Genomic DNA, 26,402 nt, shown 5'->3' with positions numbered 1-26,402 from the left:
TGTGCGCGCGCGAGTGTATACCCATCCTTTTTTCCCCCTAAGGTAAGTCTTTCCGCTCCTGGGATTGGAATGACTCCTTACCCTCTCCCTTAAAACCCACTTCCTTTCGTCTTTCCCTCTCCTTCCCTCTTTCCTGGTGAGGCAACAGTTTGTTGCGAAAGCTTGAATTTTGTGTGTATGTTTGTGGTTGTTTATGTGTCTGTCGACCTGCCAGCACTTTCATTTGGTAAGTCACCTCATCTTTGTTTTTATATATATATATATATATATATATATATATATGGAGGGAATGTAAATAAAACTTAATTGGGTCGTTGTGGGGGGTGTTGGGAGGGTGACATGGTATTAGAAGGTGGAAAGTGTAACATGAGACTGAAATGAAAATGAAAAAAATATATATATGGGGAGAGATAAAGGTGAACTAGAAAGCAACTGGAGATCTGGTGTGAAAAAAGGCGAAAAAGTGTTGGTTAAAGCTGGGCTGTGTTGATCCTGTGGTGGACTTGGGTTGGTAGAAAATGATGTGCATAAAGGTTAGGTGGTTGTGTTGCCGCCAAAACACGTTAAAGGGTGGAGAAATTCAGGAAAATTTCGAAAAACTACGTGTAAATGTATTAAAAGGAGTGGTTTTGTAGTGGCAGATTATGAGAATGATGCTAACAATTGTCTGATGAAGAAATAATGGGAAGTGGCTAAAAATGATCAATGATGTGTGAAAAAACTGAAATGTAAATAAAGCGAAAGTTATTAGAACTAGCCGAAATGGTTGTTTAATAGGTGAAAGGAACTGTTGGTGAACTAGAAACGGTGGATTTTATAGCGGCGGTAGTGTTGAAAGCGGAAAAAAAATTTTTTTGGTTATGGTTTGGAAGTGTGTTACGTATTATTGAGTATATATAGGCGGGATAAAATTGTATAGTAGATTACGGTAAAAAGGAGAAGGTGAATACAAAGTGAACCTACTGGCATAAACAGAAAGAGAAAATAAGACGACAGAAAAGATTTCGAAATGCAACAGTGACAATAACAAACGTGATTGTTGTGTTCAAATTAAAGTATATGAATATAATAGAGGAAACATTCCACGTGGGAAAAATATATTTAAAAACAAAGATGATGTGACTTACCATACGAAAGCGCTGGCAGGTCGATAGAATATATTTTTCCCGCGTGGAATATATATACAAAATCTGGACACTCTGTTGCCCATAAGCTAATAACCGACTTTCTGTGTGACATAAAATTAAATATACGAAACCTAAAATTAGTAAAGACAAGAGACAGGCAAGACTGTACACATTTCTTCAATGTCGTCTAATACTGAAAAAGCTGTTAATACAAATAGTATCCAAGACTGGTGTGGTTACTCAATCTCATTACGTCTATGTTATCACTGTGTGACTGGATAAAACAAAATAGGCCTTTCTAATATTCCAGCAATTGTAACACACACCAAATAAGAGAGACTGTTTAGGTAATAACGATCATTTTTATAGTATGACAATATAATTCACAAAGTACCAATACGAAATACCTATTTGGCCTACTACAATCAAAAAGCTTTATGTTACGAAATAGTTTCACATTTCATTCATATACTCCAGTTTCTCATGCATGACACTGAAAAGTGGTAGAATGAAATTTTTGTATAAATTTGTCTGATGCCCCGTTTCTTCTCCATCCTCATTCTAACAAACAATCTTGTCATTGCTAATTCTGTAACTATTCCTACCACTGTCAAAACTCATTCTCCACTAACCTTTACAAACCCTGCCACAATCACCGGTTTAGGTATCCAGTGATTATTCTCCGGTTAGGCGTTATTACACGTTAGTGCTATGCGTTTTCTGCACTACTCCCAGAATGAAACTTAAGCGGGTGCTAGCCAGGATCTACAAATGGCCCTGTCTAGTGTAGCGATCTGGCCAAAAATTCTCTGTCGGATTTCACTTTCTTGGATACACCAAGAAGATAATACGTAATCTGCTTTACCTGTTATTACTCTTAGTCGATTATTTCCACTCTGGTAGTCTGAATCTATGGATTTCGCTAGTAATTATGACAACACTGACTATTTGCAAACCAAATCAACCACATAAACAAGCAGCAGTTGGCATTCACCAGTTCGGCTTTATTCCGCTTAGCTCATATAACCCCATCCTGTTTCATCCGCAGGAAAGTTCATTTCTAGATGCGACAAGGATTCCCCTGGCAGAGACATCACATACACTATGCACACATTCAAAAATCAACTTATGATTCATTCAGAAATCAACTTAGAATGTGTTCAAAAATCAGCAGGAGTGCGTTTCAAAATCACATGAATAATCGATGGACCGACGTGTGCTGGACGCTAGGTACTTTGTGAAACAAGTTTTTTCCTCAAGAATATGAATTTTCTCCCTCCCCCAAAATTTCCACCCGGCTCAGATACCCCGGTTATGTCACTCAAAGGATGACACTGCTGGTACTACACGTATGGCCTCTCTCTGCAATCATATTCATTATTTGTAGACCTTATTTCGAAAAGGTACACAGTCCAGTCTAGCCACTGTCACGAATGATGACGATTATTAAATGAGGAGGACAACACAAACACCCAGCCCCTGGGCAGAGAAAATCCCCAACCCAAATGATAATCAAATTCAGGACCCCGCCATACAGAGGCAGCATCGCTTAGTACACAGTGATCTTCAACCTCTTATGTCAAGATTAATTTGGACAATTTTTTCTGGATGTTTCAATTTTCTCACAGTTAATACACAAAACTGAAGGGAATGAAATGTTTTTTGTATGTTAAGCAATGAATGGGGAGGAATTGAATTTTGACCTCATCACATTTTACTACAGTAATTGTATGTCATGCTGTACCATCCACCATTATTTGCTTATTATATATGAGAAGTTAGCTTGGGGGGGGGGGGGAGCAAAGGAGAGGGAGAGAGACAAGAAGAAAGGGTGAGGAAAGGAAAGGGGGGGGGGGGGGAGAGAGAGAGAGAGAGAGAGAGAGAGAGAGAGAGAGAGAGAGAGAGAGAGAGAGTGGAATGATTGGGTGGAGAGGAGGAGGATCACGATTGAAGGGAGGTTGGAACTGTTTTAAACAAATTCTACACATGGTTTTGGTTGGCTGTTATCAGTGGGGTGTGTGGCGAAGAAATGTATCCACTGCAGATAATGGGTACAGAAAAGAAGGTCCTTTAGAAGTATGGCATGGCTGAACTTAGGTTTAGGGCTAAAGGTGAGGCTTTTAGAAAATACTGTGACTTCTGCAGGGGTCAGAGTTTTGACAGGAAAGTTGACAACAGAGTTACAGAGTCAGTGTTCAGGAGCAGTGTGTTTCAAGGAGAGCAGAGGAAGAGGAAAGCAGTTGTCAAAATTTACCGATAATACTACCAGAAGTTTTACTGACAGACAATATCGTACCCAGCTTATCCATAAACAGATCTCCTGTTACATCACCTCTGACACTGTGAAACGTGTTAACTTGTCACTGACCTGCACCCCCACTGATCATCTAATATACTCTGGCCTTGAGAAGCTCAATCACATCCTTCACCGGAGCTTTGACTACCTCTCATCATGCCCTGAGATGAGTGACATTCTACCTAAAATCCTAACAGAATCACAGAATTTGTTTTGCCACGCACCCAACCAACAACCTTGCCCATCCCTATTGCAATCCTGTGCCCACTCCTGTACCCTTGGAGTCATTCCCTTCTGTTGGACCTGGTGCAAGACCTGTTCCGTACACCAACATACCACCTCCAGTCAAAGGCATTTCCTACCGTATAAAAGGCTCGGCCATGTATGACAGCAGCCATGTTATATATAGGCTATGCTGTGTAAACAGTACAGCATTTTATGTGGGCATGGTAACGAATCAACTATCTACTCACACGAATGGCCACCGCCAAACTGTGGCAAACTGCAAACTTGGCCATCTAGCCACAAAAAATGCTGCGCACCACAATGCAAATAATGATCAACAGATGCTTCATTACGCAAGTTATCTGGATACCCACTCTCAGCACTAGCTTCTCTAAACTATGCAGTGGGAATTATCTGTCCAGCATATGCTGCACTCTCACAATCCCCCTTGCCTAAACCTACACTAACCTGTTTCCTCATCTTACTTTTTCCCCTTCTTTCTTCTGTCAATATCTCTACACCAATCCTTCACTGTCCAGCTCATGTACTGCGTTCTCCCCTAACTCCCCCCCCCCCCCCCCCTCATGTGGGCTGGCTATCGCTCCCCTCCCCTCCTTCCGGTCTCCCTTTCTCTCTTCCCTCCCAGTCTCCCTCCTCATCTCCACTTTCCTCTCCTTTCCTCTCACCTTCCCTCCCATCCCTCTCTCGACGCCTTATGTGCTTTACCCTCTGAACTCCTTTCGCTTTGCTGTGTAGCCACTGAATCATCTATAAAAAAATCTGCCTCACACCATCCCACTATACCCTACTTGCCACATGCATCCTTTCCTACACCCTCTCCACTTACATCTGCTCAGGCAACTCTGTCCTCAATAACTGATAATCAACAGTCAGCCTCACCATGGTCAGGGGTGTGAGTATTTGAATGGATGTCTGTCTGGTTGTGTGAGTGAATATGTGTACTTCTGCTAGAGAAATAGCAAGAATTTGAAAGTTAGGAAAATACAGTTTCTGTAGTGTGTTTCTAAGCAACACACAGTAGTCAGCTACAGCTGGGTGGTTGCCTTCCCTTTATTTTGCACGTTATCCACCCAGGAATTTCCACTGCTGTTACAATTTATGCTACACACATTTAAACACAAAAAAGAAAAGATTTTTGACATGAATTTCACCTAGTTTGATACACAATTCACTAACTTCAACACATCCATCATCAAATTTAACAACTGACAGAAGTCTTTTTGACATTGGCAGTACCCAAGGGTAAGTGGTAATACAGTTGTAGCAGGAACCACTGTTACTTTCAGTTTAGTGAAAAATAAATAAAATAAGCTGATAAAACTGGGTGATCACCATTTGTTGAGACCACAGCATGGTTTTTTGTTACGAGATTTTTGTTTAAAGTGTTTTTCTCTTTAATTTTTTTAATTACACATTTTTCATTATAATAATTTTTAGCAATTGAAGCTTCTGTCTTGCTATGTATGATCATTTTATAATCCAGCATGTATACTTTAAAAGTAATTGCTTGATGATGTTTCATAAAAAGAAAAAAAGTGACAGAGCATTATATAACTTTCCACGAATTGTAAATGTTGTTTTCAAAAAGCAACTTCTTCTCATAACCAATGTATATAAATGCTATGCGCCTACAAGAATTGAAGAGCAGTATTTTGTTGTGGTACCTACAAGCGATATTCAGACAAACAGTTATGCTGATGTGACATGTCCAGTTTATTTGGCTGGAGCTTTTGTCCACTGGCTGCCATGAGGACTCTGCTGCTGCATATAACGCAGGGGTTGGCAAGTCATCTCATTTCACACAATAAGTCACCAAATGGGTAGTGCTGTGCACCCAGCCTCCAGGAATACCTCTCACAGTGGAGGTTTCAAAGTAGGCCAACTGTTCAGTAGGTGAAGACAGAACTAACATTTGGGCACTTCAAGTGATTTGGGCATGTAATTGATACAGCTGCTGAGAAATGATCCATATCCATGCAAGTATGCTGATCTCCAAAACATGTCTTACACACTCACCAACATGATGTATGTACCCTGTAAAGCTTAAATGGAATTTCATATAGAAATAAGTTACCTGTTATATTTTGCGCAAGTTATTGATGATACACACTGAAATGAGCCTAGAACTGCTCCATGAGTATTAGACATGAAAAACCTTGGCACCAGATTTTTTTTCATATAATGAGCAAGACACCTCACAAATAACAGACATGCAGTCTACACATCAAGAGTTAAAACGATGCCTGAAAACGTGAAGCTAAATGAGTGATACAGTTTCCATCAAAGCTATCAGTTTTAGCTGCAAGAAACTTATGAATATAGAAGAAATATGATTTTGGAAGGCTACTTTACCATAAAACATACCTGTAGTATGATTTAAATCTAGGTGACCCAACTGATTTGCAGTTGGCTTTATATGTACACTTATGCTCCCAGGGCTCTGTCTGGTAACAAAATTGGCACACCATTGTACGCTCAAAGCTTTTGTTGCCAGCATTCTGCAACACATGAAGCATTAATAATATTAATACTACAACAATAACTACTACCACCACCACCACCGCCGCCGCCGCCACCACCACCACAATCACCACCAATAATAATAATAATAAGAATAATACTATATTTATGTTCATCCAATGCACATTTTTTTTACCATATGCAGTATTCAAAATTGGGGTGCACATAAGATTTGATGGCACATTACATTCAAGTACAAACCTGAATCCAGTGTTCAGCCCTGCAACCAGGCGACTAGCGCGAATTTTGGTGTTCTCGTAAAGATACGTCATTTTAGATTATAAAACATATAGTTTAGTACTGATTATGTGGTAAATAGGTGTATTAGTGTGCCTTTTAAGTGTACCATTAAAGGTTTCATTTTTATTTACGTAATATAGCAGAAAAAGCAAAAAGATCGTACAATCGTATTTTCTGTTTACGTTTTGCTGCAGCAAATCTATATAATTTCATTTAGTTGTTCCTTGCTCTCTCCAGCAATTTAACTTAGCGTACCTCTTCATTATTTAACTAGCATTTCCAGAAAGTAGCGTAAAGTTTAAATTGTTGTTTCAGAAACTATGCACTGTTGTTTTTGTTTACACACAGTTGCGTATAGGCCAAATTTGTGGGACCATATTTTTGTGTTTATCTGTAATTTAACTGACTTACTCTTAATAAACTATTACGTTTATCATGAGTGAAAAGTGCTTAACTTGCTGTAGAATTGTTAGGTCAAGGCTTTGGTGTGATGGGTGCCGTAGTTTTTTCCATGTGGGTGACTGTAGCGGCGTGGGAATAGGCAAAGTAAATGAGACTCATCAGTGGTTTTGTAGGATTTGTAGTTACGATAGGAAGATACTAGAACAGGAGGGGAAAATTGCCACCCTTCAGGCTGAGTTAGACAAGGCCAGGGGAGATCTTGACAGGTTAAGGAGGGAGATGGGTAAAGAGAGGTGGGAAGTGGCAACAGGCAACAGGAGGAACAGGCCTAGAACTTTGTCTGACAGCTTCATGGTAAATGTGGAAAATAGGTTTGACCTGTTGCTTCAGTTAGAAGCTGGTGAGCCTCAAGCAGTTGCAGGTGTAGACAGGGCACAACAAACTTTCAGCAGCAAATTGAAAAGTAAGAATGTAGGGAAATCAGTAAAGAGAAAGGAAGTGTTGTTGTTAGGTAGTTCCCATGGAAGAGGTGTTGGCCAACTTTTGCAGGATGAACTAGGATCAGAATACCAGGTCACCAATTTTTTTAAACCTAGTGCTGGTCTGGAGCAGGTGACAGAGGATTTAGGATCACTTTGCAAAGATTTCACTAAGTAAGATACCGTGGTTATAGTGGGTGGGTCAGGTAACAGTATTGACAGAGATCCTGGGTACAGTATAGAGTGTGATCTGGCAAAGATTGCATCAGCATTGAGGCATACTAGTGTTGAGTTTGTATCTGTTCTTGGGCCCCATGTCTGACCTCATTTGAACTCTTCTGTCAAGAGAGTTAATTTGGAGCTGGAACAGCTGCCTATGTCGGGTGCAGGGTCACACATTGGTGTGGTTCCTGTTGATTCTCTCTGTAGGTGGGATTATAGTAGGCATGGCCTTCACCTCAGCAGGAAGGGGAAGGGTAAATTGGCTGGGGAAATAGCAGGAAAGTTAATGGGGGGAGGCACTGTCATGAGTGGTAAAATACCAGTGGTTATAGGGTTCAGAAAAGACCATTTTTTAGGGTAGGGAGGACAGAAAGAAAGCAAATTTTAAGAGAGGTTAGAACTGAGACAACCCTTCAGTTTGAGAAAGAAATCAAAAAACATAATTCCAGCTTATTACATCAGCATTAACAGCTATTGGTTAAGAATTTTCAACAGTCAGCATATATTTTAACTCTACCCAATTTTAACTCAGTTAATGTGAAATGTCAGCTATCTTTATTGCATCAAAATATCCGAAGACTGAGAAATAAAATTAATGAATTAACTATCTGCATAGATGAATTAGAGTCTTCAAACCCAGCTGACATAATCTGCCTCTCTGAACATCATGTAACCACTGGTATAGAACTTCTAAGTGTTACAGGGTTTAGGTTAGCATCTCACTTTTGTAGATCAGAAATGGAGAAAGGAGGAGTTGCCACATTCATCAGGAACTGTCATAAATCTAAGAACATAGACATTCATAAATTTTGCCTAGAACAGCATATGGAAGCATGTGCAACAGAAGTAGAATTTCACAAAAAATCCTTCATAATATTAAGTGTATATCGAGCACCTGCAGGTAACTTTAATCTGTTTGTAAACCACCTTGAAGCTGTACTGGCACATTTAACAACCAAAAACAAAGAAATAGTGGTTGCTGGTGATTTCAATGTAGATTTCCTTAAAGACTCTCCCAATAAGAACTTATTTGAGTTAGTAACACTATCATTCAACTTAATTTCCACTGCAAAGTTCCCCACTAGGGTAGCCAATTGCTCACAAACAGCCATTGATAATATCTTATAGAAAAGTCCAATGAACAAAATTATATTACAAACCAATAGTCAATGGCCTCTCGGACCATGACATGCAGTTCCTTCTGTTAAATGTTAATACTGAACAGGAAATAAAATCTGTTAAATCTGAGCTCAAGAGGATAATCAATGAGCCAAAAATTGATTATTTTAGGACACTCCTCAGAGACATTCACTGGACTGATGTTTACAGTGCTCTTGGCATGAATGAAAAATATAACACTTTTGCTAATAAAGTGCTTACCTTATTTGAACACTGTTTTCCCCCAAAACTTACCAAGGTTAGAGCAAAGTCTACAAAGAAGCCATGGACTTCTCAAGGAATAGGGGTATCTTGTAAAACAAAAAGAAAACTGTATCTGTCAATCCAAAATGGTTCCGATGTTGATGCTATAGCACGTTACAAGAAATACTGCAAAATATTAAAGACTGTAATACGGACGTCAAAGCAAATATATTACAAGAAAAAGATAGTCGTATCAGATAATAAAATAAAGACTATACGGGATATAGTGAAGGAGGAGACCGGTAGAACCAGACATGAAGAGGAACAAATAGCATTAAGAGTAAATGATACATTGGTGACAGATGTGTATAGTGTTGCAGAACTTTTTAACAAACATTTTATAACTGTTACTGAAAAGATGGGGTTGTCAGGTTCAGTAGATGCTGCTATGGAATACCTCAGACCAGACATTTCAAGTAACTTCCATAATACGAATTTGACCCTCACTACCCCAACAGAAATAATGTCCACCATAAAATCTTTAAAATCAAAAACATCTAGTGGGTATGATGAAATATCAACAAAGTTAATTAAAGAATGTGATTCTGAGCTAAGTAACATATTAAACTATCTGTGTAACCAGTCGTTTATCAGTGGAATATTTCCTGAATGGTTGAAATATGCTGAACTTAAGCCACTGTTTAAGAAGGGAGATAAAGAAATAGCATCAAATTTCCGTCCAATTTCACTGTTGCCAGCATTCTCAAAAATTTTAGAAAAAGTAATGTACAGTCGGCTTTATAACCATCTTATCTCAAATAACATACTGTCAAAGTCACAGTTTGGATTTCTAAAAGGTTCTGATATTGAGAAGGCTATCTACACTTACAGCGAAAATGTGCTTAATTCATTAGACAAAAACTTGCAGGCAACTGGTATATTTTGTGATCTATCAAAGGCATTTGACTGTGTAAATCACAATTTCCTTTTGAGCACATTAGAATATTATAGTGTAACAGGAAATGCTGCAAAATGGTTCAAATCTTATATATCTGGCAGGAAACAAAGGGTGTTATTAGGAAAGAGACATGTATAAAGCTATCAGGCATCATCCAATTGACAACTAATTACATGTGGGGTCCCACAAGGTTCCATTTTGGGGCCCTTACTTTTTCTTGTGTATGTCAATGACCTTTCATCAGTAACATTACCAGATACCAAGTTTGTTTTGTTTGCCGATGATACAAACATTGCAATAAATAGCAAATCAAGTGTAGTCTTAGAAAGATCAGCTAATAAAATATTTGTGGACATTAATCACTGGTTCCTAGCCAATTCCTTGTCACTAAACTTTGAAAAAACACACTACATGCAGTTCAGAACTTGTAAGGGGTGTCCCACGAGTATATGTCTAACATATGATGACAAGAAGATAGAAGAAGTGGACGGTGTTAAATTCTTGGGATTACAGCTAGATAATAAATTCAACTGGGAGGAGCACACCACAGAACTGCTGAAGCGTATTAACAAATCTCTGTTTGCAATGCGAATTTTGTCAGACATAGGGGATATAAAAATAAAAAAGCTGGCATACTATGCTTACTTTCATTCCATAATGTCATATGGGATTATTTTTTGGGGTAGTTCATCAAGCCAAGCTGAAGTTTTCCGGGCACAAAAACGTGCAGTAAGAGTTATATGTGGTGCGAACTCAAGAACATCCTGCAGAAGCCTGTTTAGGGAACTAGGGATACTAACTACTGCTTCCCAATATATTTATTCCTTAATGAAATTTGTCATTAAAAATACATCACTTTTTCAAACCAACAGCTCAATTCATGGAATCAATACTAGAAATAAGAATAATCTTCACAAGGATTTAAAGTCACTTAGTCTCGTACAGAAAGGTGTGCATTATTCAGGAACACACATTTTCAATAACTTGCCAGCAGCCATAAAAAGCTTAACAACCAATGAAATTCACTGTAAGAGAAGCAGTGCAATCTAACTTCTGCACCATTTCAGTGCAGTAATGTGTTCATTGTAAATAAGTATTATAGTAGTTGTATTACATGTTTATTACCTTATAAATAAATAAAAGAACTTTTTAATTTTAAATTCAGTTCATTAGTATTTGTAAAATGACTCTTTCATATAGTGTTCATTAAAAAATGATGATCATTCCACTTGGGACCTGTGGAATGGTACATTAGCTTATTTGTTTTAGTTGTAAATATTTGTCATGTACTGTTGTTTTTCTGACATGTTCCATATCCTGGAGGACCTCCTCACTATAGATCAACTGAATGAAAGTAAATCTAATCTAATCTAATCTTCACCTGCAACATCACTGAAATTTAGGTATCTTCCTTTACATCACAATTCAGTGTCATAATTCTCAGCTTCTTCACATCATTGTTACCCTATTACTACATACGTAGGCCTGAAATGGTATGCAATCACAGAAAAATACCATATGATGCTACTTTCAAGTGTAAAGTAATTCACTGTACTAAAATATATGGCAACAGGAGGGCAGGACAAGAATTCAATGTAGCTAAAAGCAACATTTGTTTATGAAGAAACAGAAATTGCATTATATGCAACTATTGCTGTTGGAAAGAAATTCGCTGGCCCTCGCAAAGGAAAACTTTCTGAAGTAAAAGTTTTGGAATTTGTTGATTACAGGAGAAAGAATGGGTAACCTTAGACTATTGACCCAAAAGAAACAAAGCAAAAGAGGTGGCTCCAGTTCTTAATACATCTTAGCAAAAGTTTAAACCAACCATGGATGGGTTGATTGCTTTATGAAATGAGAGGGAGGAGGAAGGGAGCCTTACCTCTATGATGCTGTGCAACAATATAAAAACAGCTTCCTCAGAATTTGAGAAAAAAACTTCAAGAATTCTAGATCTATATCTACATCTACATTTATACTCCGCAAGCCACCCAACGGTGTGTGGCGGAGGGCACTTTACATGCCACTGTCATTACCTCCCTTTCCTGTTCCAGTCGCGTATGGTTCGCGGGAAGAACGACTGTCTGAAAGCCTCCGTGCGCGCTCGAATCTCTCTAATTTTACACTCGTGATCTCCTCGGGAGGTATAAGTAGGGGGAAGCAATATATTCGATACCTCATCCAGAAACGCACCCTCTCGAAATCTGGCAAGCAAGCTACACCGCGATGCAGAGTGCCTCTCTTGCAGAGTCTGCCACTTGAGTTTGTTAAACATCTCCGTAACGCTATCACAGTTACCAAATAACCCTGTGACGAAACGCGCCGCTCTTCTTTGGATCTTCTCTATCTCCTCCGTCAACCCGATCTGGTACGGATCCCACACTGATGAGCAATACTCAAGTATAGGTCGAACGAGTGTTTTGTAAGCCACTTCCTTTGTTGATGGACTACATTTTCTAAGGACTCTCCCAATGAATCTCAACCTGGTACCAGCCTTACCAACAATTAATTTTATATGATCATTCCACTTCAAATCGTTCCGCACGCATACTCCCAGATATTTTACAGAAGTAACTGCTACCAGTGTTTGTTCCGCTATCATATAATCATACAATAAAGGATCCTTCTTTCTATGTATTCGCAATACATTACATTTGTCTATGTTAAGGGTCAGTTGCCACTCCCTGCACCAAGTGCCTATCCGCTGCAGATCTTCCTGCATTTCGCTACAATTTTCTAATGCTGCAACTTCTCTGTATACTACAGCATCATCCGCAAAAAGCCGCATGGAACTTCCGACACTATCTCCTAGGTCATTTATATATATTGTGAAAAGCAATGGTCCCATAACACTCCCCTGTGGCACGCCAGAGGTTACTTTAACGTCTGTAGACGTCTCTCCATTGATAACAACATGCTGTGTTCTGTTTGCTAAAAACTCTTTAATCCAGCCACACAGCTGGTCTGATATTCCGTAGGCTCTTACTTTGTTTATCAAGCGACAGTGCGGAACTGTATCGAACGCCTTCCGGAAGTCAAGAAAAATAGCATCTACCTGGGAGCCTGTATCTAATATTTTCTGGGTCTCATGAACAAATAAAGCGAGTTGGGTCTCACACGATCGCTGTTTCCGGAATCCATGTTGATCCCTACATAGTAGATTGTGGGTTTCCAAAAACGACATGATACTCGAGCAAAAAACATGTTCTAAAATTCTACAACAGATCAACGTCAGAGATATAGCTCTATAGTTTTGCGCATCTGCTCGACGACCCTTCTTGAAGACTGGGACTACCTGTGCTCTTTTACAATCATTTGGAACCTTCCGTTCCTCTAGAACTTGCGGTACACGGTTGTTAGAAGGTGGGCAAGTTCTTTCGCGTACTCTGTGTAGAATTGAATTGGTATCCCGTCAGGTCCAGTGGACTTTCCTCTGTTGAGTGATTCCGATTGCTTTTCTATTCCTTGGACACTTATTTCGATGTCAGCCATTTTTCGTTTGTGTGAGGATTTAGAGAAGGAACTGCAGTGCGGTCTTCCTTTGTGAAACAGCTTTGGAAAAAGGTGTTTAGTATTTCAGCTTTACGCGTGTCATCCTCTGTTTCAATGCCATCATCATCCCAGAGTGTCTGGATATGCTGTTTCGAGCCACTTACTGATTTAACGTAAGACCAGAACTTCCTAGGATTTTATGTCAAGTCGGTACATAGAATTTTACTTTCCAATTCACTGAACGCTTCACGCATAGCCCTCCTTACGCTAACTTTGACATCGTTTAGCTTCTGTTTGTCTGAGAGGTTTTGGCTGCGTTTTAACTTAGAGTGAAGCTCTCTTTGCTTTCGCAGTAGTCTCCTAACTTTGTTGTTGTACCACGGTCGGTTTTTCCCGTCCCTCACAGTTTTACTCGGCACGTACCTGTCTAAAACGCATTTTACGATTGGCTTGAACTTTTTCCATAAACATTCAACATTGTCAGTGTCGGAACAGAAATTTTCGTTTTGATCTGTTAGGTAGTCTGAAATCTGCCTTCTATTACTCTTGCTAAACAGATAAACCTTCCTCCCTTTTTTTATATTCCTACTAACTTCCATATTCAGGGATGCTGCAACGGCCTTATGATCACTAATTCCCTGTTCTGTACATACAGAGTCGAAAAGTTCGGGTCTGTTTGTTATCAGTAGGTCCAAGATGTTATCTCCACGAGTCGGTTCTCTGTTTAATTGTGAGGTAATTTTCGGATAGTGCACTCAGTATAATGTCACTCGATGCTTTGTCCCTACCACCCGTCCTAAACATCTGAGTGTCCCAGTCTATATCTGGTAAATTGAAATGTCCAGCTAAGACTATAACATGCTGAGAAAATTTATGTGAAATGTATTCCAAATTTTCTCTCAGTTGTTCTGCCACTAATGCTGCTGAGTCGGGAGGTCGGTAAAAGGAGCCAATTATTAACCTAGCTCGGTTGTTGAGTGTAACCTCCACCCATAATAATTCACAGGAACTATCCACTTCTATTTCACTACAGGATAAACTACTACTAACAGCGACGAACACTCCACCACCGGTTGCATGCAATCTATCCCTTCTAAACACCGTCTGTACCTTTGTAAAAATTTCGGCAGAATTTATCTCTGGCTTCAACCAGCTTCCTGTACCTATAACGATTTCAGCTTCGGTGCTTTCTATCAGCACTTGAAGTTCCGGTACTTTACCAACGCAGCTTCGACAGTTTACAATTACAATACCGATTGCTGCTTGGTCCCTGCACATCCTGACTTTGCCCTGCACCCGTTGAGGCTGTTGCCCTTTCTGTACTTGCCCAAGGCCATCTAACCTAAAAAACCGCCCAGCCCACGCCACACAACCCCTGCTACCTATGTAGCCGCTTGTTGCGTGTAGTGGACTCCTGACCTATCCAGCGGAACCTGAAACCCCACCACCCTATGGCGCAAGTCGAGGAATCTGCAGCCCACATGGTCGCAGAACCGTCTCAGCCTCTGATTCAGACCCTCCACTCGGCTCTGTACCAAAGGTCCGCAGTCAGTCCTATCGACGATGCTGCAGATGGTGAGCTCTGCTTTCATCCCGCTAGCGAGACTGGCAGTCTTCAGCAAATCAGATAGCCGCCGGAAGCCAGAGAGGATTTCCTCGGATCCATAGTGACACACATCATTGGTGCCGACATGAGCGACCACCTGCAGATGGGTGCACCCTTCATGGCAGCCGGAAGGACCCTTTCCACATCTGGAATGACTCCCTCCGGTATGCACACGGAGTGCACATTAGTTTTCTTCCCCTCTCTTGCTGCCATATCCCTAAGGGGCCCCATTACGTGCCTGACATTGGAGCTCCCAACTACCAGTAAGCCCACCCTCTGCGACCGCCCGGATCTTGCAGACTGAGGGGCAACCTCTGGAACAGGACAAGCAGCCATGTCAGGCCGAAGATCAGTATCAGCCTGAGACAGAGCCTGAAACCGGTTCGTCAGACAAACTGGAGAGGCCTTCCGTTCAGCCCTCCGGAATGTCTTTCGCCCCCTGCCACACCTTGAGACGACCTCCCACTCTACCACAGGTGAGGGATCAGCCTCAATGCGGGCAGTATCCCAGGCAACCACAGTCGTAGTCCGATCGGGGGATGCGTGGGACGAGCTGGCCGTCCCCGACAAACCCCCATCCGGAACCCCACTGTGATGCCCATTGGCAACAGCCTGAAGCTGTGTGACCGAAGCCAACACTGCCTGAAGCTGGGAGCGAAGGGATGCCAACTCAGCCTGCATCCGAACACAGCAGTTGCAGTCCCTATCCATGCTAAAAACTGTTGTGCAAAGAACGTCTGAACTAATCTACAGAGAGCGCAAACAAATCGACACAAAATTTAAATGGTTATTAAAGTACAAGATTGCCTAGTAAATGCAGTAATGCTGCTACTTGCACACTGCTGACACACTGCTCAGCGGCGGAAGGAGACTACGCGATTTTACACTATTCAGGTACTAAAACGCGATGCTACAACTCTCAAATACTGTAATACGCCCGAAATTTATGAATTAAACAATGCAAGTACCAAAAACACGCAAAGAAATTAAGAATTAAACTATGTAGCAAATGAGTGAGCTAGGAGTATACGGCTTGCTGCTGCAGCTGCTTATCCAACGGAGGCAGGGAGCACACTGACTGTGAACAACCGACACTGGCCGTTCAAAGCAATAACAGAAGACAAAAGACAAATGACTACGCGAATTTACACTATTCAGGTACTAAAACGCGATGCTACAACTCTCAAATACTATAATACGCCCGAAATTTATGAATTAGACAATGCAAGTACCAAAAACACGCAAAGAAATTAAGAATTAAACTATGTAGCAAATGAGTGAGCTAGGAGTATACGACTTGCTGCTGCAGCTGCTTATCCAACGACGGCAGGGAGCACATCCAGCAGGATGTCATCACACTTCGAAACGAGAAGAATTTTTTGATAGGCTGCCACATGGATGATGCTGATGAGACACCAATTTGGTTTGATATGTCACGTAATTACATGACGGATGAGAAGAGGACAAAAAAAGTTACCATCAAAATATCAGGGTGTGAAGAACAACACATAACTGTAACACTGGCAATCACAGCAGATGAATGCAAACTTCTCCCTTTCTACCTACAAACGTAACAGAAGCCCAAGGCCCCTAAAAATTAAAAGCTCTTCCCCGATGAAATTATATGAAATCAAGAAAAGGGATAGCTGACAAATTTTTAACACTCGACTGGCTCCAAAGTGTATGGGAACTCTGTCCTGGTGGGCTTTCCAAACTATCATCAATACTCTGTCTTGATGCATTTTGTGGTCATCTCACAGATGACGTAAAGAAGTTGATCCACTGTCTAACCAGTCACCTCCTTTCTATTCCTGGTGGAATGACTTACGTGTACAACCTCTGAACCTAAGTACATGTGAGACTTTCACAGATCACATTCAGGAACAGTACAAAAAAATAGATATGTGAACTGAACTGTGAACTGAGTCTTGACAGGAAAAATTAAGCATGCTGCATCCACATATTTAACACTGGGTTTCTGGTGCCAGGAAAAGCATCGCAGCACCAATGATTGTAAAATCGTTCAAGAAACGTTGTATTTCAAATACTATGGACTGCAATGTTGACAATGTGCTCTGGAACAACACAGAGGATAATGGTAAGAAAAAAAATCAATCTGTTTCTAATGTAGACTCCTCCGAAGATACCAGTAATGATCACATCAGTGAATAATGATGAGTAATGCCTGTAATTTTGTTTGCATGTCATGTCAGTAATCAAGATAGGTGTTCCTTTTTAATAATGACTGTGGCATATAGCAACAGGTCACTTAAAAATTGTTGTTTTGGTTGTTCATGTCTACATCTACTGTTGTGTAAAATAATTTTAGCCTACCAGTGATCTGCCAGCAAACAGTTTTTTTATGATTTTAATTTTTAAAATTGGGGTGCGAATTATATTTGGTGGCACATTAGATTAGTGTAAATGTGGTAGCAGTATTAGTAGTAATAGATCATCTTAACCAGATTGCTCAGACTTAAGCAATAGATAGAACCTGCCAGCACATATGGCAATTTTATAATTTTTTGGATCTCCTCACATCTACAAACTGTATTGAGTGAGAGGTTTATCAAAATGATTACATGTGCAGTAACATTCTTCTTTTTAGTAATAAAAAGATTTCATTCTATGAATGCCTAGCAGTCTTGAGTTATGGCGCAACTAATTAGAAAAGAAATGCAATGTTCTGTAACTGGGAAAGCAAAAACATACATATAAATTGGCTCAGGGGTGGAGTGAAAATGTGACTTAATGCGAAGGCTAAAGAATAGCAATGCTGATAGCTAATCATGTCAAGATGGTGAATACTTTGTGCAACCTAGCTTTATGCTTGCTGGTGCTGCTGATAATTGTTATTGTTGTTGTTGTTGTTGGTGGTGGTGGTGGTGGTGGTTGTGGTCGTGGTGGTATCAGGGGATTCAACAGCATGGATATGAGACCCCTTCTGGAACATTGATGTATGCATTTAGTGAGGTGAAAAAAGTTTTTCCTCACATGCATCCTTCTTGGGACAATGGGTCATGGACACATAGTGAAGACTATTCTGCAGCGTCTGTGTTTTATGGTGTACTATGCTGAGTCCTCCAGACACGCATGCATGGCAGAAGGAATGACACTGCTATGATCTAGAGCTGTTTGAAATAGAATAAATGTATTCACAACAGACTTCAGCTGCACAATTTATTGGCGAAGTGTAAATTTGTGCCGGACTGCGCTGAGAACCCGAATCATAGCGGTGTCTGTTCCAACAGACTTGCATGCAAGCAGGCAGGACGTAGACACACAGTGACATATGGAGGTTTGGGTCAGTCCAAGAGGTGTGCTTGGATGGCCGAAGTTGTTAAGACGACATCTCACGTAGTTAAGGTGACATTTCACGTACAGCAGGTAACTTGGGTTCGCGTTCCAGTCTGGGACAAATTTTCACGTATCACCAATAAATTGCGCAGCAGAAGTCTAATTAATAGTGTTTGCAATTGTGTATACATTTCTTCTGCATTCTGGAGACTGAAAGACTGTCTGGCAATGACTACACAGATAGCAGTTGCCTACCAATATATTAAAATGGACGATCAAATCAAACAATAGAAACTCTGTGATGGAATGTAGCAATATTATGTAAAGGATAGTTGCTACTCACCTTATAGTTGAGATACTGAGTCACAGATAGGCACAACAAAAAGACTGTCAGAAAGTGAGCTTTTGGCCAACAAGGTCTTCATCAAAAATATACATGAGTGCTTGTGTGTGTATTGTCTGTTTTCGACAAAGACCTTGTTGGCCAAAAGCTCACTTTCTGACAGTCTTTAAGTTGCGCCTATCTGCGACTCAGCATCTCTGCTATACGGTGAGTAGCATCTATCCTTTTCATAAAATGGATAATAAAAATCAGGAATAAATATGTGCACGTGTACAAGCATGTTAGCAGTTTTTCCTCATGCTTTAATAAAACTATAATAAAATAATCACCAAAAAATACTAAATAAACCAAATATTATACGAAGAAAGTGCTGAAGCTTAGTTCCTGGTATATGTGGCTGGCTGCCAGCTAACCAAAAACGGCAACGAGCCAGCCATTGTGTGAACAAATGAAAGGTGGTTAAAAGTTCTGCATGTGGATCTTAAATTGTTTAAATAAAAACCTGAGTCCATTAAAAATATATACGTAAGAGAAATACGCAGTCAAAATTGTAAAACTACGATTCAGACAAAAATAGCTAGTTTGATCACCATTACCATGGTTTTCAGTCCAAAAACATGTTCAGCATAGCTCTACAAGCTAGTCTACCTGTGCAAGCTGCCTCATCTCAGCACAACTACTCCAACATACATCCATTTGAACCTGCTCACTTTATTCAAGTTTTGGTCTCACTGTACAATTTTTACTCTCTACACTTCCCTCCATTTCTTGCTGCCTTAGGATATGCCCTATCAAATGATCCCTTCTTTTAGTCAAGTTATGCCATAAATCTCTTTTCTTCCCAAATCTGGTTCAGTACCTCATCATCTGTTATTCGATCTACCCATCAAATCTTCAAGCTCCTAATATTAAATAGGATTCTATTGTGAAAGTGTGTCGGTATTACATTTATAAGTTAACGTGCTTGACTGTGCCGCTAAAGACAAACAAAATTAATTCTCATTTCAGTTTTTTGCCAGAATTATTTGCCTGACAAAAAAGCGACACAGAAGTAATTTTTAGGAAATTTATTTTTTACTGGCTGGCTTTCCACGATAGGGGGCACATTTTTTTCAAGATATAAGCAATAAACTGACCAAAAACAGGCTTCTCACTTTCTTTTGTAGTTTTATCCTCGATATTTTATCACTTGTTTTGACAGCAAGCCACAAATTTGTTTTCAGCATCCCAAAAAACAAAGAGCAATCAAGCTCTAAGGTTTTGATTAAATTTCAGTCCTTTCTACTGTACACTACAGGGTTAGGGATATAGTACATTGCTGACACTAATTCGTGCAATGGATGGTGACAATAGGCCTCAGTTCTATTTCAATGGCTATGTATAGGCACTGGCCTGGAAGCCCTCTATTCGTTACATGTCCACATTTTCCCATAAAAATACAACACCACTCAAGCTATCATTAAAGTAAGAAAACAAAATTTTTCTGTCTTGTGCGCACTTTATTATTTCTTCTTTTGACTATGCATTTCAGCTAGCCTTCGTTACGGTATATGTCATGAAGCAATACGTAAAATCATGAGAGATACAATTCTTTGCACATTACAGGATTTTTTTGAGAAATATCCACGGAACACAAATTATTTCAGTAAGTCACAGGACAGTATGTGCTCACAATCACATGGTGGACAAGAAGTCTCTGTAACCCCTAGTATCGAATGCTAATTGATTTGATTTGTTTTAATGAAGTACTGTACTCACATGTAAAGTGTCCAATATGTCGGAATGTCCCCCATCACACTGTAAACACATTTCCATATGCTCCACGTTCTTCTTGACATATTTTTCCGCATGTCTGGTGTTACAGTGCAAAATGCATTTTCAACAGCACTGCACAGTTCTTTTTTTGTAGTGTAATAATGTGCAGATAAAAGCACCTTAATGATGTCCCATAATGAGTTATCACGTGTGGTGGGGTCAGGACTTCTTGGTGGCGATTTCAAGGGAGCTGGTGTTGCTGATGAATCGCAACCTATCCCTAGTGCTGAAAAATGTCCATTTAGGAACTTGTACACTGCAAGGAGGTGCTCCAACTTGCTGCAATCATATGCATCCTGTGAGGCTCCTTTCCTCAAGCGGAAGTATTAACCACGTTTGTAACATGTGCAAATAAATCACAGTCCCTCCAAAAAAGTATGGTCAACCAGAGTTTGTGATGTAATTGCTGCCCATATCATTAAGTGAGGCATGTTCCTTTCAACTCGACTGTGTAATGAGGACTCTCTTTGACCCAAGTGACAACATTTCTAGCAAATAAGCTACGATAAATGTCCATGTGTCCAATAACTCATTTACAAACATTGACTCAAAAGGTATGACCTTACAGTCTTTTTTCATGTCAACTTTCATTGTTGTCCTCAGTATACTGTGTTCCAGAATACTTTTACATGTCAACTTAATAGAAAACTGTTCAATCAAAGCAGAGACTCTGGCACAGGCTACTTCTCATGTCTTCTTCCTTCCACTCTACAGCCTGTCTTTAACACTGCCAAAAGTAAAAGCACGTCTTTCCCAATCAAGAAGTGTTGCCTTTCATGGTTGAGCCTTACTAAATCTTTCCTGGAATGCTCCCATAATCTGTCTCATTATCAGCTCTTTGTGTTGTCGTACACCCACACAAATTTGTCACTAAGTGCTCCTGAATAATGTAACTATGATTGCTCACATCTGCCACAGATACAAATTAAAACTCAACTGCGACTGCAGAAACATGTAAACATACATGAATTTCAACAGTTAATAAAAAGCAACATACTACCAACCTGCAAACAACATTTGATACAAAACAGGGGTTACTGGGTTATGGGGAGCTCTCATTCACACTGTATATGAGTAATACATGTACCAAGTATGTTATGTCAATATAATGGATATGTATATGTTTGTGTGAGGTGAAGGTGCATACTGGTTGTGATAAAGTAAGTCACAGTATGATATGTGTTCACAATCACAGGGTGTAGAAGAAGGCCCCCCTAACCCCTAGTACATTTATTAATCAGCTGCCATCAGGTGGCACTCAACACACAATAAAAGTGCATGATTGAAGACTGGCAAGTGGGCACATGAATAAAATGTAAATGGGGTTAAAAACGTACTTTCCATTTTTGTTAATATGTTAAGTAATCTTTAAAATAACAAATCCATATGGATCAATACATTTGCATCTGTATATCTCTCTTGAGATTTTAACAAACTTTATGTAATACACAATTTGCATAATGTATCGCAACTCGCACTACAATACTGCAGCACCAAATTCAAAGCTGCAGAAAACAATCAGCGACAGAATATAATAAAAAGCAATGACACAACTATAGGAAAATGACTCCAAGGCAACCAGTGTGTAATCCATGTGGAGTTAATAAAAGTAAGATAGAGATGAAGGGGCTGGTTTGCCAAGCTGTCAAATGCCATAACCAATCATAAAAGATGTCAAAAAACGAATTTTTACTAAAATCATTCTGCCTGTTTATCACTCACTGTGTCTGCCTTTTTCTATGGGAGCATATCTCAAGTTTTTCCAAATTACTGTGTACAAAGTCTTTAGGTGCTACATACAGGATTTTGAAGATTTCTGTAGTAAGGTCGAGACTGTGTTTCTCAGAACTTAAATGGTTCTTGTTGGACTCTTACATGTGCTTCCTATATCTTGTTGCAAAATTCAAACCACTTCGGCCTACATAAAATTTACTGCATTCCCTGCATTTGAGTTTTGTCACTACATTTCATTATATTCAGTTGCTGACTGTTTTCTGCTGTTGTTGGGCTCCACAACGTCTCTCATGTTGGTCTGCAGTCTTGCATTTGGTGGTGCATCATTGTTCTGTAAGCTGTCAGACATTATACAAATCATACATTATGTAAAGTTTGTTAAAATCTCGTGAAAGTCATATAGATGCACATGTATTACTCCATATGAATTTTTTGTTTTAATGATTATTTAAAATATTAACTAAAATGAAAGTATATCTTTCGCAAAATTTATATTTTGGTCATGTTTGCACTTATCAATCATCAGTCAAATAGAGTGCCCCATTATTCTGTCTTGAGTACCATCCTGACGGTGGCCGAACAACTGACCTTTTTACCAGTGACTGTATCACCACCAATATGAACCTGCACTTTGTATGAATATGTTCTATTTGACGATATACATTCTACTGATATTTTGAAATTTTTGCTATGTATTACTCATGTACAAATATAGAAATGTACATTATTTATTGTGAGCACTTCTTATTCTGAGATTTACTGAAATAATGTATTTACCATGGATAATTCTCTTCTTGTGAAAAATATTTTGTAATGTGCAAAGATCTGTATATATCATAGTTTTACATTTTGTTCCATGACAGATCTGATGATGACAGCTAGCCTAAACACATAATCAAAATAAGAAATAATTAAGTGCGGCCAAGAAAGAAAAATTTTGTGCTTGTGCATGATTATGGCCACTGACCCACACAATGATGTCCTGTGTGCTATATCATTATAGTCATTCATACCACAAAAATACATATGTGACATCATATAAAAGGTATCACACGAAGTAACGCTCCACAAGAACATTGCCACCACTGTGTTGTGGGGTATCTTACTTTTTCATAACAATGATTTCATTTAATTACTCAGTGTCACTAGAAAGCAAACATAGAATTGTATACAAAGTTACAGCAAAACCATATTACAAAAGAATTCTGAAATCAGGGAAGCATTTTAGAAACTTCGTATACAACCAATGCATGAATTCTGTAAATTTAAACATTTTGTAGGAACTTACATTACTGATGCAGTCAACATTTTCTTTTGGCCTGCAGGTAACATTCACTTTCTCTCCATAAATACAGGAATTATAGTCAAATGGTTCACAGTCAATACAAGCTCCACCTAATTTTGTACACTCAACATTGGATGGACAATCTTCTGCCTAGGGAACAGAGATATTAATTAAAAATAAAACTGAATAGCAAGAAATACAATTTATATCTATAAATAAGAAATTAAGATTGAAAACTACACTTTGATAAAAGGTAGTCACAAATATTCAAATCAAAATAACTCTAGAAGAAGAAAAAAATATTAAACATGATTAATATTGAGTGTTTAAGAATTGGATTTTACAAAACTGGAAGTAAAAGAAAACATACAAGGAAGACAAGTTGAACACTGGTGGCAAAGACAGCAGGAAAACACTATCATTCACAATTTCATATTAAGAAATGTGTCTTACAAGTAAAACAAGAGCTAGGGTACTGAAGATGTGCATGTGCACATGCACACACAGGGTGATTATGTGATGACGTTAAAAACTTTCAGGGGTGAGGGAGATAGGTAAATCTATCAATTTGATGTAACGGACCTGGTCCGGAAATGACTGAGCTGAAAGTAATGAGTGAAAATCTTTCTCATACCGGTGATAGTGGACCTCTTCTACTGTGAACTCTGCTTTCCAAATTATGGGAGAAGGTAGTACGGACCAAAGCAACAAAAAATGTGCAATAAATATGAGCTCTAAAGTGCAAACCTTAAGGGGGGGATGTAATGGAAAATGTAAACATTTACTATAAAAAATCATTACAGCCACATTTATTAAAGTACAAATCTAAAATTTTGCAAGTGTAAAGCAAAAGAGGTGTGTTTTTAACATAAAAATATAATAAAATACGCAGGATTAATATTTTGCCAAAAATCTAATTTTTAATTTTTTATTGTCTTTTATAAAAAGTCATAACTCAAATTCTAATCATTCAATTAATCTGAGAATTTTATTGTAGTTTCCTGAGAAGGTTATAAGACCACTGAATTGCAGTTATTAATTTATGGTACAAATTGTATCATTAACAGCATTTTTAATTTTTCACATTCAAAATTCATTTTTTTTTCTACACACAATCATCTAAAAATCAGAATGTAATTGCAGGCTCTTGTATTTTGTCGTTCCAGGGAGACAGCAACATGTTGCGAACAGTTCCTGAAAATTTCATTGCATTAGCGCATAGACTTTTTGAGAAAAGACTTCTAATAATGTAAAAAATGTAAAACAGAGAAAATGAGGTTCAAAGATTTTCTTCTCATTCATTTACATGTAATAAGCTTACCTCAATTTTAAAATCCTCCATACTGATACTCCTCACCCGCCAGGTTTCTCTTCTCTCCTCTTCGAATCCGCCTGGCGCGTGTTTGCAGGTAAGACACTGTTAGCTTTCTTGACCCTGCTCTCATCGATGGTGTAAAATGCTTTTGTTGTAATCACACCACGATCTATACCAACTCTCTTCAGCATTTCAATTCCACCATTATTTCTGTTATTGTAATATAAAACTACATCATAGATACCTATTTTGAGTACTTCAAGTCCATAGAATGTCCTTTTTGAGGATCTAATCCAAATTATTGAGGCTTTCATTTGCATTTTATGTCTTTCCATGAAGACACTTCCTCAATAAATCAGGGTTTGCAAGAAACCTGAATGTGGGCTTAATTGCATTCATAACAGGTTCTGGTGATGAGTGTTTATGTGAATACATCTTATTTCTGTTGTGGAACTTACACCAACCGTCTTTCGGACACAGATTGTGCACTGGTGTTTGGTCAGTGGATAGTTTGTGGAAAAAACTGCCCACACAGCACACCTCATTCCCTCTAAATTGTGTTTGTTTTTCCTGATATCTCTCCCATAAAATAACTGAAGAGAAAAAGTTTCTTTCAGAGTAAGCCTGCCTTTTCCTCCTAGTGGTTTTCCATCCTCAAGTACTTCACCTTTCTTCTCTTTTAGCAAGCGATGAAGCTTACCACCTAGCCTCTTTTGGATGAGGCCAACACATTCCACCTTTCCTATTGTCGTATTGTACGGATCTTTATCTGTTACAGTTTGAAGAAAGAGGAGTCCCCATCACCAAAGTAGTTAGTATTAGTATATCTAACACCATACTGGTCCTCTAGAACACCCTCACAACTATACTAACTTCCATGAAATCCCCCCCCCCCCCCCCCCTGCACTTCAGCCACTATAATTTTTACAGCATGCTTTTCTTGCCACTGTTTCTCACTGTCTCCATTGTTGGACATTTTCCTTGTTGCACACTGGTGGCAGTATTTAGACATAATTTCTACATCTAAAGCTTCACCTGAGTCAATACCAATAACAGATGCAACTCCATACAGAGATGCATGACCCCTTTTCATCTAGGTCCCATTTACATACACTCACAGGTCAGTAACATTTGTAGGAGATTCACTGTCGTGAATATCCACCCCAGGATCTATTTCTTTTTGGTTTCTTTCCACCAATTTCTCCACTGCTTTCTTCATAGAAACTTGGGCATACAGCATCAGACATTTCTTTATTTATTTTTTCAAACCTTGCACGAAAATCACCAACTTCCCTGCCACGGCCACGGCATCTCTGAGCATATGCTAATTTTTCATGAACATGAAAACTTTATAGCCCGGCAGAGAAGCTCTAAATCAATAACTCTGAATCCAGTAGAATCCATATCAATATCATTCACACACCTGTACAATTCTCCTGGCCCAAGTTTCGATGCTGAAGCTGAGAGTTTACGTTCTTCATTTCGAGCTGCTTCCTCTTTTTTGTTGGTAAACCGATTTCCATGAAACCTCCATTCCCTAAACACAGTTTTTCCACCACCCATTATGCAAAAAGCTTGACTTCCACGTAAAGGTTTGTGAATTCAACCTTCCACCTACTAATGTGTGCTAGTATTGTCAAAACGTAAATAAACCAGATGCAAG

General features: G+C 39.1%; 1 protein-coding gene across 1 annotated transcript in view; it reads right to left on the bottom strand.

The window, feature by feature from the left end:
* LOC124615545 (TM2 domain-containing protein almondex) overlaps positions 1–26,402 on the bottom strand; it is a 135,570-nt gene that overhangs the window by 37,281 nt on the left and 71,887 nt on the right. The window contains exons 3-4 of the mRNA XM_047143518.1: positions 23,428–23,574; positions 6,034–6,167 (exon numbers count right to left, since the gene is read on the bottom strand). Coding sequence (XP_046999474.1) covers positions 6,034–6,167; positions 23,428–23,574 — 281 coding nt within the window. The remainder of the gene's footprint in view (positions 1–6,033; positions 6,168–23,427; positions 23,575–26,402) is intronic.

Source organism: Schistocerca americana, chromosome 5 (assembly GCF_021461395.2).
Source record: "Schistocerca americana isolate TAMUIC-IGC-003095 chromosome 5, iqSchAmer2.1, whole genome shotgun sequence".
In the NCBI taxonomy this organism is placed as follows: domain Eukaryota; kingdom Metazoa; phylum Arthropoda; class Insecta; order Orthoptera; family Acrididae; genus Schistocerca; species Schistocerca americana.
Note: the sequence above shows the minus strand (reverse complement) of the source record. Positions and strands in the feature narration are given on the sequence as shown.